This window comes from Protobothrops mucrosquamatus, unplaced genomic scaffold (assembly GCF_001527695.2).
Source record: "Protobothrops mucrosquamatus isolate PMUCROS unplaced genomic scaffold, P.Mucros_1.0 scaffold21, whole genome shotgun sequence".
NCBI classification, from domain to species: domain Eukaryota; kingdom Metazoa; phylum Chordata; class Lepidosauria; order Squamata; family Viperidae; genus Protobothrops; species Protobothrops mucrosquamatus.
This window is the reverse complement of record NW_015386406.1, coordinates 881,317-894,738: the sequence shown is the minus strand read 5'-3', so window position 1 is coordinate 894,738 and position 13,422 is coordinate 881,317. Positions and strand designations below refer to the sequence as shown.

The window sequence follows — 13,422 nt, the reverse complement described above, 5'->3', positions numbered from 1 at the left end:
CATTCTCTGTTGTCCCCTTTTTTTATTGCCCTCAATCTTTCCCAGCATTAGGCTCTTCTCCCGCGAGTCCTTCCTTCTCATTAGGTGGCCAAAGTACTTGAGTTTCAACTTCAGGATCTAGCGTTCTAATGAGCAGTCAGGGTTGATCTCCTCTAGGACTGACCGGTTTGATCGCCTTGCAGTCCAGGAGACTCGCAGGAGTCTTCTCCAGCACTTAGTTCAAAGGCCTCAATTCTTTGGCGCTCAGCCTTTCTTATGGTCCAACTTTCACAGTCATACATTGCAACTGGGAAAACCATGGCAGGGTGATGTCTCTGCTTTTAAGTATGCTATCTAGATTTGCCATAGCTTTCCTCCCCAGGAGCAAGCATCTTTTAATTTCTTGGGTGCAGTCCCCATCTTGGTGATCCTGGAGCCCAGGAAGATAAAATCTGTCACTACCTCCATTTCTCCCCCATCTATTTGCCAGGAATTGAGAGGGCCGGATGCCATGATCTTGGTTTTCAAGCCAACTTTTGCACTCTCTTTCTTCACCCGCATCAAGAGGCTCTTTAGTTCCTCTTCACTTTCTGCCATTAGAGTGGTATCATCTGCAATCTTAATTCCAACTTTTGATTCATCTAGCCCTGCCTTTCTCATGTGCTCTGCATATAGGCAGGGTGACAGAATACAGCCTTAAATAGGCAGGGTGACAGAATACAGCCTTGGCCGGATTCCTTTCCCAATTTTGAACCAATCGTGTCCAGTTCTCACTGTTGCTTCTTGACCCGCATATAGGTTTCTCAAGAGACAAATAAGATGGTCTGGTACTCCCAACTCTTTAAGAACTTGCCACAATTTGTTCTGATCCACACAATCAAAGGCTTTAGCATAATCAATGAAGCAGAAGTAGATGTTTTCTGGAACTCCCTAGCTTTCTCCATGATTCAGCGTATATTGGCAATTTGATCTCTAGTTCCTCTGCCTCTTCGAAATCCTGCCTGTACTTCTGGAAGTTCTCGATCCACATACTGCTGGAATCTAGCTTGTAGGATTTTAAGCATAACTTTACTTGCATGTGAAATGAGTGCAATGGTGCAATAGTTTGAACATTCTTTGGCATTGCCTTTCTTTGGAATTGGAATGTAAACTGACCTTTTCCAATCCTGTGGCCGCTGTTTAGTTTTCCAAATTTGCTGGCAAATTGAGTGTAGCACTTTTACTGCATCGTCTTTTAAGATTTTGAATAGCTCAGCTGGAATACTGTCACCTCCACTAGATGTCAAAACTGCTAACATTGGATGTTCTTGCTCTGACAAAATATGCAGAGCTGTGTGGTATTTTTAGAGTTAACTCAGAAGACGCTGGGAGGGGAGAAGGAAGAAAGTATGAGTTGCAAATGGAAGAGAACCTTTGCCCTTCAAACTAATTGGAGAACGTAAATCATGACAGCAAAGTAAGGGAGGGAAAATGCTAGCAAAAATAACTGCTTGGGGCGTGGAGATTTCATCTTAGCATCCCTTCTTCATGCCGTGCCGACATTTTGTCACATGAATAAAAAGACTTTTTAGAATAAACAATGCCTGGAAGTTCTTTGAAGTGTTTCATTAGTCGGAATCTTGACACTAGCTTTGTTGTTGCTCAGCTTTCCTAAGGCCCATTTCACTTCACATTCTAGGATGTCTGGCTTGAAGTCAGTGACCACCCCATCGTGGTTATCAGGGATGCTAAGCTCGTTCTTGTATAGTTCTTCTGTGTAATTTTGCCATCTCTTCTTAATCTCTTCTGCCTCTGTTAGGTCCCTGCCATTTTGGTCCTTATCATGCCCATCTTTGCCTGAAACTTTCCCTTCATATCTCCAATTTTCTTGAAGAGATCTCTGGTTCTCCCTATTCTATTGTTTTCTTCTATTTCTTTGCACTGTTCATTTAAGAAGGCATTCTTATCTATTCTAGCTATTCTCTGGAATTCTGCATTCAGTTAGGTGTATCTTTCTCTTTCTCTCTTGCCTTTCGCTTCCCTTCTTTCCTTAGCTATTTGCAAAGCTTCCTCAGATAGCCATTTTGCTTTCTTCCATTTCTTTTTCTTTGGGATGGTTTTAGTTGCTACCTCCTGTACAATGTTGTGAACCTCCGTCCATAGTTTTTCTGGCATTCTGTATATCAGATCTAATTCCTTAAATCTATTTGTCATCTCTATATTCATCAGGAATATGATTTAGTTCATACCTGAGTGGCCTAGTGTTTTTCCCTACTTTCTTCAATTTAAGCCTAAATTTTGCAATGAGAAGCTCATGATCTGAGCCACAGTCAGCTCCTGGTCTTGTTTTTACTGACTGTATAGAGGTTCTCCATCTTTGGCTGCAGAGCACATGGTCAATCTGATTTCTGTGTTGACCGTCTGGTGATGTCCATGTGTAGAGCCATCTCTTGGGTTGTTGGAAAAGAGTGTTTGCTATGACCATCGTATTCTCTTGACAAAATTCTATCAGCTTCATTTCGTACTCCAAGGCCAAACTTGTCTGTTATTCCAGTTATCTTTTGGCTTCCTACTTTAGTATTCCAATCCCCCATGATGATAAGAACATCATTTTTTGGTGTTGATTCTATAAGGTGCTGTAGGGCATCATAGAACCGGTCAAATTCATCCTCTTCAGCACCAATGGTTGGGGCATAGACTTGGACTACTGTGATATTGAATGGTTTGCCTTGGATTCGCACTGAGATCATTCTGTCATTTTGGGGATTGTATCTCAGTATTTCTTTTTTTACTTTTTTATTGACTATGAAGGCTACTCCATTTCTTCTGAGGGATTCTTGCCCGCAGTAGTATACCTGATGGTCCTCTGAATTAAATTCACCCATTCCTGTCCATTTTAGTTCGCTGATTACTAAGATGTCGATGTTCAGTCTTGTCATCTCTTGTTTGGCCACGTCCAGTTTGCCTTGGTTCATGGATTTTACATTCCATGTTCCTATGGAGAAAATATATTTACAGCATAGGACTTTCCTTTCACCACCAGATGCATCCACAGCTGAGCATCCTTTCGGCTTTGGCCCAGTCGGTTCACTTTTTCTGGCGCTACTAGTACTAGCTCTCTGCTCTTCCCCAGTAGCATATTGGACACCTTCCGACCTGAGGGGCTCATCTTCCAGTGTCATATCTTTTTTCCTTTTGGTACTGTCCATGGGATTTTCATGGCAAAGATACTGAAGTGGGTTGCCATTTCCTTCTCCAGTGGATCACATTTTGTCAGAACTCTCTGCTATGACCTGTCCATCTTGGGTGGCCCTGCACGGCATAGCTCATAGCTTCATTGATTTACGCAAGCCCCTTTGCCACGACAAGGCAGTAATCCATGAAGGAGGGGCTTATGTAGAAGACACTAAAGATAATTTGGGGAAATTTTGCATATCTCAACATATAAGAATTGTGACTATTCCATTCGGCTGCTTCTGTTCTTTGTTGCTCTTTTATAGCTATTGCAAATTTCCACAGTAACAGGTAGTGTGCATGCTTTGATTCTGAAAAAGTGCTTCATACCCACAGAAGTGTGAAATTCATTAAAGGAATATGACTATTTTCATACTTCTACAAGAACTGAAAAAAACATTTTTCTTTAAGAATAACTTTCTGGAGTAAAATTAAATATGACCTCTTTTTAAGCTTATGCAGAAACTCTTAGTGTATAACACTCTTATCTCTTTAGTCCTTACATTAAATATACTTCTACTACCGGTATTATAAACAAAAGATCTGCTTGGCTACCTCCTAGTGGCCTATGGTGACAATAGCACAATTTTTCATTTAAGTTTTAGCAATCAGCAGAACTAAGTATTCCCTACTAGTATTTAATTTGTTCCAAGCTATTTAAAATAATAGCTGGATGGAATTTTCACTATTCCTTTTTAAATTGTTGTAATATTATTTTGACTACTGAATTGTAATACCTTGGCTTTTTCTTTATAATGATCTTAAGTTGTAATAATGTTTAGTTCTTAGTTTGTTAAATACTAAGATTATCCATTATACAGAAATTTGTTTACAGCTGTTTATATTTTTAAGCACAGCAGGGAGAAATCATAATATTTTCATTTCTAAAAACAGGAGAAAAATATGATTAAAAATATCATGATTGAAGTGTTGTAATACTTGTATCTAGGCAGTGTCCTAAAGTTCACTTCTCAGTTCAAGCTTTCCATTTCTTATCATTCTCATTACTTAATGTGCAGTAAAATATATGGATTTAGGGTGAAAAATCATGGTAAAAATTAACTAGTTAATATTTACAGTATTAACCAGTTATTCACTTACCTTTTTTCATCCTGAATCCATATAGTTTATGTATGTACATAAATATAAATTCATGCTTATGTTCCAATATATTTCCATTGTATGGCTTTATAAAAAAATGTTCTCTTTACACAGAATCATTTAATGGATCTCCTACAGGCAGCATTAATTTGGTAAGTATGTTTTTCAACATTGTGAAAGTTCAAAATATTACTTGTTTATTTAAGACAAAAGCAACAAGTGAAACAAAAACAAAAATGACACTATATATTTTTGTTTTTGAGACTATTTTATTTTAAAAGTAGTTAAATAGTTAAGTAGCTAGTTGCAAGAAAAAATGTTAAGGGCAATAGAATAAAACATACATTGCAATATTTAAAAGTCTAGTGTAAAATACAGAATAAATAAGATAAATAAAACAGTATCAGAAAATTAAAAAGCATCAGTTAAAAAAAGGTAAAACTCTCAGAAATCCTACGAGAATAAAAATGTCTTTGTTTGGCATCAGAAAATAATAATGATAATATTGGGTGTACCTAATTTGGAGGAAATTCCAAAGTTAAAATTCAGCATTGAAAAAAAACCTTGCCATTCGTGCAATAATATTTCTGGAATATAAATGATAACCGTGGCTTTCTCTTCACTCACTAGTCACTGGATGATCTTTCAAATGTGACTGCTGATGAGTCGATACAGCTACATGCATGCATTTCAGATACTGGTGAGTTTAGTATTGGTATTTGTGTTTTCATGAGAAGGTAAAATAACCGTAACTGATTAACCTTGTAATTAATTATTTGTTTAATATAGTTTTTATCCATTATTATTAAAACATTTGTTTTCTTGGTGTTATTATGCAGAAACTTCAAGAAGAAAGACTTACATTAGCTAATACACTTATTTGTATATTTAAGATTAATTTTCCATTTGCATCCAGTAAATGTTTCTGTTTTATTATCCTTTTCAATGTATCATTAGAGTTCAACTTTCATATCAATGGTTGTTTCATTCTCTAAACATGTATTTTTTTTCACTTGTAACATTATTTTTTTCATTCTGTCAATCATTCTATAAAACCAAATAAAGAATTAACATCAATTATATTGGAATATGCTAAAGATATGAGCACAATATGCATTGCTGTCCAAAATTATGAATTCTTCTGACATCTGGTATATATCACCTCAGTGCTATATCACCATTCAATACAGTATAGGTGATCTTCGAGGTACGACAGATCATTTAATGACCATTCAAAGTTTCAATATACCTACCAAAAACTATATACGACTCTGATTCAAAATTACAAATTCTACAGAAGTCACCCAATCATTTGCCCTTATGAATGACTGTAGAATTCTTCTATAGAATTTTTAACTTTGCAGAAATGCTGCAAATAATTCTTCAGTAGAATACTTAACTTTGCAGAAGTGCTGCAGCATGCCCACATATCTATTCCTCTTCCCATCCTGCCCTGCCAGGTCCCCAAAGGTCCATCAATTCAAACATCCACATCTGCCTATCCCAGGTCGTTGGTAAGGACTCGATAGGTAGACAAAAATGTCAAATCCAGTCTCAACGTCTGGCTGATTGTGCGATAAATAATAATAATAATAATAATAATAATAATAATAATAATAATAATAATAATAATAATAATAATAATAATAATAATAATAATAAAAAGTTGGAAGGGACCTTGGAGGTCATTTAGTCCAACTCCCTGCTCAGGCAGGAAACCCTATACCATTTCAGACAAATGGCTGTCCAGTCTCTTCTTAAAAACTTCCAGTGTTGGAACATTCACTGCTTCTGGAGGCAGGTTGTTCCACTAATTAATTCAGCTACCCTTAGTTAAAATTACCTTTCTTATAGATTAAGTGTAACATGAAAGGCTAATTAAAGTAATTTCTATTTTCCTTGCATCTCTGAGATGAGGAAGGAAAATTAAGTCTCAGGCTTTTTCTTGTAACAGTAAATAATATATACATAAAATACCCATCACATCATTTCTTTTTGAGATAAATAGGGAAAAAATAGAAGAATTTCAGAAGAAAGCAGTTTGCATGTCCATATTGATTTGACTTTTCTCATTTTCTACAGCTTTTCATTTCACATTTCTTCCACTATTTCGTCTTTCTTTTTGTCTATCCATTATTGTTTGTTTTAATTGATAGTCTGTGCTGATTATAATCCATATACTATGGCAGGAGTTTGTAATGACCATGGAAGGACATATGCATTATATACTATAACTGTTCAACGTCGAACTGCGAATACTAATGATGAGTGGAAAACATATCGCCGCTACAGTGATTTTCATGACTTCCATATGAGAATCACTGAACAGGTAATTTGAAATTATCTTGATTTGTTTATTTTTTGAGAAAGACATCAATTAATTGAAATTAGCAATGAATAAATTTTATTTTGTGTGCTTGAAATCAATGGATTTTGATTTATCTTATTCTTAAAACTAGAGATCCCCAACCTATGGGCCATGTCCTCTTGGCCACCGGGCCTCCTGAGTGGCTGGTCAGTGCACACGTGCATGTGTGCGTGCTCACCCCTGTCCTTGCGCTAAGCAAGTGTTAGTCTCTTGTTGGCGCTAGGCGAGTCGCGAGCCTCTTGCCAGTGCTAGGCAGGCCACGAGCCTCTCGCTGGCACTAGGCAAGCACCGTGCTGGTGCTAGCAGCCACATTTGTGTGTGTGCGCATGGGCATATAAAGGTCCTTGTCCCTCCCTTTCCCACCAGGCCACCAACCCAGAAAGGTTGGCGACCCCTGCTTAAAACCATTCCACAGTCTCCTAATTATATACTTGAAATTGGAGTAAGCTAATCGGAGCCTGATGAAATTTGCATACCAGACTTTCTAGTTCCAGACTTCAACCATCTTATTATTGTTATTTTATCTTTTATAACCTGCGTACATTGACTTCTTGCAGATATATTTTTACAAACAATTGCAAAATGTTTCTTAATTACATTACTCTAGAAATTAATATTGACACAATATTAAAGATTAAATCAATTAAATGTTCCTGTAGAACAGTGATGGCGAATCTTTTAGAGACTGAGTTCCCCAAAACTGGTCCCCGCCCCGCTCCACCCCCTGCCCCGCCCTCACCCTGCCTGCCCGCAGGGCCACTCAGCGCCTCCAGGGCCCGCCGCAGATCGCCCAGGCAGCCCAGCAGCGCCATGGCAGCCACACCCTATGCCTGCGCATCAACTGTGCACGATGGGGCGTGAGAGCAGAGTCTTGTCTATGCTGCCTGGCTGCTATGTTCTTGGCTTTGCTGCTCTGCGTGGGCCACGCTCGGGGGCAACTCTCCTCCAGGGGGCTGCTGGTGAGGGGGTCATGGGGGAGGCAAGGCTGGGCAACAGCACATGTGCCCACAGAGAGGGCTCAGAGTGCCGCCTCTGGCACGCATGCCATAGGTTCGCCACCACTGCTGTAGAACATCCTGTAGAAAATCTTGTATGAAAAAAAGAGAATGTAAACTGGGCGACAGCTCTTCTTTTTGATAGCTAATTTAGATACTGAGAAAATGTATACTGATGTGTTGTTATTCAAACCTATACCTTCAATCTAGAGAGCCCCAGTCCAGAAACTGGTGATTGTAAATTCCAATGTAACTAGCCACCGATGTAAATATGTTTTAACATAGTTAATTGTAGTAAACAAGGAAAACAACCTAAGAGATTCGGAGAAGACTTTCCTGCCAGATAGACCTTGTGAAGAAAATAGCAGTGTTGTATCTATATTGGTTATGACATTTGTTTATTTATTACATGTAAATGCCACCTAGCTCTTAGCAATTCTATGTGGTGAAATTAATTAATAATATTCTCTTTTGCTGAAATGCTACAATGTGTGTGTATTTAGAATGAATTGCCACATCTATTTTTTTTTTAGTTTGAAAACCTAGGAAATTTATTGAAGCTTCCTGGTAAAAAAACATTCAACAATATGGATAGAGATTTTTTAGAAAAAAGGAAGAAAGATTTAAATTCATACTTACAGGTATGTTCTTATACTCAGATTCTTAGTTAAAATGAGTGTATTTTGTTACTTTCTTCCCCCATTTGACTTCTAGGATATTGCAGTAAACTTTATAGGTATTTAGGATAGCATGCTTTGGAATTACGTAAATATTTAAAAACACCCTAGGCTTTATTTGATGTCCACTCATTAGTGACTGAAGTTATGATAGCCCTGAACAAAGGGTATTTCCAATAGGCCCTTATGGTTGTGGCCATTGCAATGTCCCCAACAATCACATGATCACAATTTGGGTACTCTGCAACCAGTTCACAATTATAATATTGCAATAATATTGCATGTGACCACCATTTATGACTTTCACTGCCAGCTTCCAACAAAGTCAATAGGGAAGATGGCTGGAGATCACGAGTGGTGATTACTTGATCATGTAATGCTACAGCTGCCTGGGATTTGCCTAACAACAGCAATTGGGACTGCCAGAACTATCATTGTTGGTGTGGTGATGTGATGTTGTGTTTTCATTCATGTTACTTAGTAGTGGAGTTCCTGTTACCACATCTTTAGTAAGGTTCGGCTGTTGGGAGACTGGCACATTAAATGAGTTCACTTCCAGATAGAATCAAACCATAGTTATCATACAGAGCTAACTGTCCTTAAAATTAATATGGAGTTTTGGCCATGGGGAGTTGAGTAGGATGGCTAAAATTGTTCAACAATAATTCAGTAATTCACTACAGTTGGGTAGGACTTTGGGCAATACAGTATTGGTACTTTAAATTTATATATATATAAATCATTGCATATATATATATATATGCATTGTTTTAATTTCAGAGCAAAATATTCATTTTTCTTAATGTAATTTGCATGTTTTACTACTAGCTTTTGTTAACACCCGAAGTGATGAAAGCTTATCCGGCTTTAGCACACTATGTGTATGATTTCTTGGAAAACAAGGCATACAATAAAGAGAAGGGGGATTTTGCTCGGAAGGTAAGATGTATATATTATAAGTTAGCAATCAGAACTTTTCAAAGAATAAATAATTTAGTCTGTTTTCATTTCATCAAAACTCTATGACGTAGTCCTTTAACCAATATGATACAGTTAATGTATGAATTTGTTACTTTGTATAAATACAGACTGCAAATAAGATTTTGGAATAGAACCATTGAATTATTCTCAGAGAACCAATTTTTTGATACAGAATCTTTGTAGTGAGAACATTTTCTTTTGAAGAAATATGTAGACATTTATTCTAAAATTTTATGTAGTGTTTTTAAACATGTTAAGATTTCTGTCCTTTGATCTACCTTTAAAGCTGCTGATCATTTCAGGCATCACTTGCTTTATAGTTTCCATTTGCCTGCTCTAAAGAGAGAATGCATGTCTCCCGCTGAAATTGCTTTCTGAGGCTGTTTCACATCAAGGAATCAAAGCACAGCTTTTTTTCTCATACAGCCCTTGTCAAAACTGATCATTCAGCAGTTGGGATAAAAGTAAATTCCTTTGCAGGCTTTTTGCACAGGTATCTTTTTTTTTTTTCTATGACCATTCTTTTTAATAAAATGTATAAAAGGCAATATTTCAAATTTAATTGAAGATTTAATTAATAGCAGTTCTAAAAAATATTTCAGTAACAGTAGCTTCCAATAAACTAAGTTGTTTGATTCTTCTTAAAACTTTTATGGAATTAAGCAATAAAATTAATGTTGTGTTATCACTCCACACTATCTTTACTTGAACAAAAGAGACCAACTTTCCTTTGAGGAATACCTTGCAAAATTTTCCTATGTCTTTTAAAAATGGTAAGCTTCAGCTTAAAATTGTAACAAAAGTAATATTTTTAAAGATTCATTCCAGATATTCCCCAAATTTCATAAATACAATGTTTCAATTAGTTTATTATATCTGTTAATTTAAAGGATGTTCAAAGTAGTTAGCCATAAAATTTAACAAACCAGCAACTCTTTAAGAATCAACATTTTTGCACAAATAAAAATCATTTTCATTTGCTTTCTGATTTATAGAAGGCTTGTCTAAAGTTATGTGCCCTAATTGGAATATCTCTTTATTTAAATTAACTCAAAAAGTTAGAAACATTCACAGCAAAGCTTCCATAAGGGAAGCACATATGGGGAAAAAATTATCTTTCAGATGTTCTACTTCTTGGCTGCTTGAAGTTTGATAAATGCAAGTTGGCACATAAAATAATTTTGGAGATTAAAAGATAGACAGCATATTCCCTTTAATTTTACAGTCACTTAACGTATTTGGATCAATTGTAGTTTTTGGACAGTCACTGACAGCCCACTTAGATCTCACTGCAATAACTGAACTAAATTACCTGTGTTGACTTGGCTTAATTGTCCCAGGAGAAAAAAGCATATCATGAATCATCTAATCAAAACAAAGTGTGTAGTCCACAGAATTTTTGAAAATTTCGATTTGGAAAACTAGATCTAAATCTTCTTCCAAATTGACTAGTTTTAATATGTATTTTATGCTGTTTTATACTGTATTTTTCAAGCCTGATACATTTTTCTTGCAAGTACTTGAATATAGGTTGTCCTCAACTTGTCACCACAATTGGGGCTAGAATGTTGTCACTGAGTGAAGCAGTCATTAAGTGAGCTATCATGTGACTCTCCATATGATTTCTTTGCTTAACAACCACAATCTCAGCATTCCGAATTGTGGTCATTAAGCAGTTATGCAGTTAAGCTGACAGAATCCCAGGTAAGGAGGACAGGGAGTTGCAAGAGGATGGGGTATACCCTTGAAGGTTCCACTCAGGAGCTGAAAATGCTTGCTGTCAAAATGCAAGCAGCCCCTGAATAAAGAGAAGCAATCTTTTGAATGTGGTCCACATAGGCTCTTCCAGGGCCTCCCCACACACCTTACTGCATTGACTCTGCTTCTGCTTAGATTTCAACTCCTTTATATCTCAGGGGCTGGTTGAAAGAGCTGCCTGCCAAAAAATACAGCTTCTTTCCATGCACAGAATAGAATTCCTTTGGCGGAATGCAAGAATAGATATGAAATCTTCAGGATTTCGGTTCCATTTTTGCACCCTGCCGAATGGGTTCAGTTCCCTCAGAAGAGGAGGGTGTTGTCCAGCCCCCAGAGACAAAAGGGAATCCTTTAGCAAGCAGCCATAGCTTGCAATCTTCCCTGCTGGCTTCCCTGTTGACTTTCTGGGGAAATCAGCAGAGAAGATTGCAAATGGTGGTGATATGATCATGAACACTTGGCAATCAGTTCTAAGTACTAACAGATTGTCAAGCGCCCAGATCATGATTATGTGGCCATATGGGCTGTATCTATGTAGACAAAGTGGCCAGAAGCACCTTGTAGGTCACCCTCTCCAAGGCCATTATAATTCTGTTAAGCAAACTGTTGTAAGTCAGGGATTACCTGAATACAATATACTTCCATTTATCTTAACTACTATGTCTTGTCCACAAGCTGTATGGTTTAGAAAATCTTATTCCTGTTGTCTAGACTGCTAATATAACTAATATATTTTTACATTTGGAAATGTGATCACTCTTTTCCATATTTTGAGTGGCAGAATAATTTCATAAATGAACAAATCAAGGGAATCAGTGGGTTCTAGATATTTGAAAATGAAATGCAAAACTGAACAGAATACATCCAGATAAATAATACATATTATGCTTTACTATAAACATCAGATAATTCTAACATTAGCATTCAGATTTAATAGTATTCTGAAAAATTCATCCGATGTCATAACACATGGCATAGAATCTGCTTACTTGAAGGAGCACTTGTCTCCAGTAACATCGGCCCAACCAATTATATTTTGCAGGATTGGTGTACTCTGGTTTCCTTTAATTAAACAATGTCATTTATCAAGACATTGGAAGCATACCACCTCTGTAGCAGTCCTTTCCTCTGGAAGGAGCCTCCAAGGCTCCTCCCAAGTTCTGGATGGCCTCCACTTTGCTGTTGTTTAAAAAATCTGTGAAGGCTGAGAGAGAGAGAGAGAGACTCCTTGCTTTATCACGTTTTCTATCTCTTAACTTTATCTTTTAATTTTTATTGATTTTTATTGTAATTTTTTATTAGATTGTTAGGAATTATCCAAAGTTGTTGAGAGTTGGGCAGCATAAAGTTTTAATGATGCCTTCTTATAGTCAACTTGATGTTTAGAATGGATTTTGCATTATTGAGTCCTTCCCAAGAACCTAGAATAGGCAGTTGTTATTATATGCACAATATTGTGAACTCACAGCTGTCACTACTTTGGCTGACATTGACCTTCATATGCATCAAGTTCTTCCCCAGAACCTAGACTGTAGTAATGTATCAACTTAGAATACATGCCAGTCCAAGCATCCAATTCAAATGTTCCTTTTGTAATTGCTAGATGAAAATTTTGTCAATGCACACATTTTCTAAGTGGTGTACAATTATTATTATGATTATTATATTATGGACATCTTGCATGAGAGATAAAACAGGCAATGGCAAACTATGAGAAGTTAATTCTAAAATTTCCTCCTTACCAAACTTTTGTTTATAGATCTGCCATTACTTATTACTACATGGATATTATCTTGCAGGATCTCAAAGTAACATATAAATATAGTACAGCATTTGTCTGCATTAAAAAATTTTCTTTTCCCAATAGTTGTTATATGAGAGCTAATAGGCTAATAAGTTTTATTATTCACAATTTTCCTTTTAATTTTCTCCCAGCTTTCCATAACAGTCCTTTATAAAAAAAAAATTAAATCGTCTATTAAGGAGGCTATGAGTTATGGAAGGTTTCTGGTGAAAGAGACAAATGGAAGCATCTATAGAGAACTCATTGGCTTCCAACTATGGTTGTTATTTAGCATCAGTTGAAATACTTTGCTAAGTAGCATAGCAAAAACCACATTTTGTCCTAAGAAATTTGCTGTCCGAATGTAGATTTGGGAATTGAATATAGGATTGGATAAAGGACAAAAAAGAAATCTATCTGATGCAGTAACACTCACTTTGAATATGTGATTAAGATGTTTTATATTCAAAATAACTGAATATGAATGCTTTATATTTATACCATGTATTATTTTTATTAATAATTTTGTGTTACTAGTCTCCAAAATAGTGTGATGTTTTCCAACAT

General features: G+C 36.4%; 1 protein-coding gene across 1 annotated transcript in view; it reads left to right on the top strand.

Annotated features, from left to right (window-relative positions):
• Positions 1-13,422, top strand: part of SNX13 (sorting nexin 13) — a 77,477-nt gene that overhangs the window by 50,438 nt on the left and 13,617 nt on the right. Inside the window, exons 16-20 of the mRNA XM_029283113.1 lie at positions 4,408-4,445; positions 4,924-4,993; positions 6,450-6,622; positions 8,190-8,297; positions 9,162-9,272. Of these exons, the coding sequence (XP_029138946.1) occupies positions 4,408-4,445; positions 4,924-4,993; positions 6,450-6,622; positions 8,190-8,297; positions 9,162-9,272 (500 nt within the window). The remainder of the gene's footprint in view (positions 1-4,407; positions 4,446-4,923; positions 4,994-6,449; positions 6,623-8,189; positions 8,298-9,161; positions 9,273-13,422) is intronic.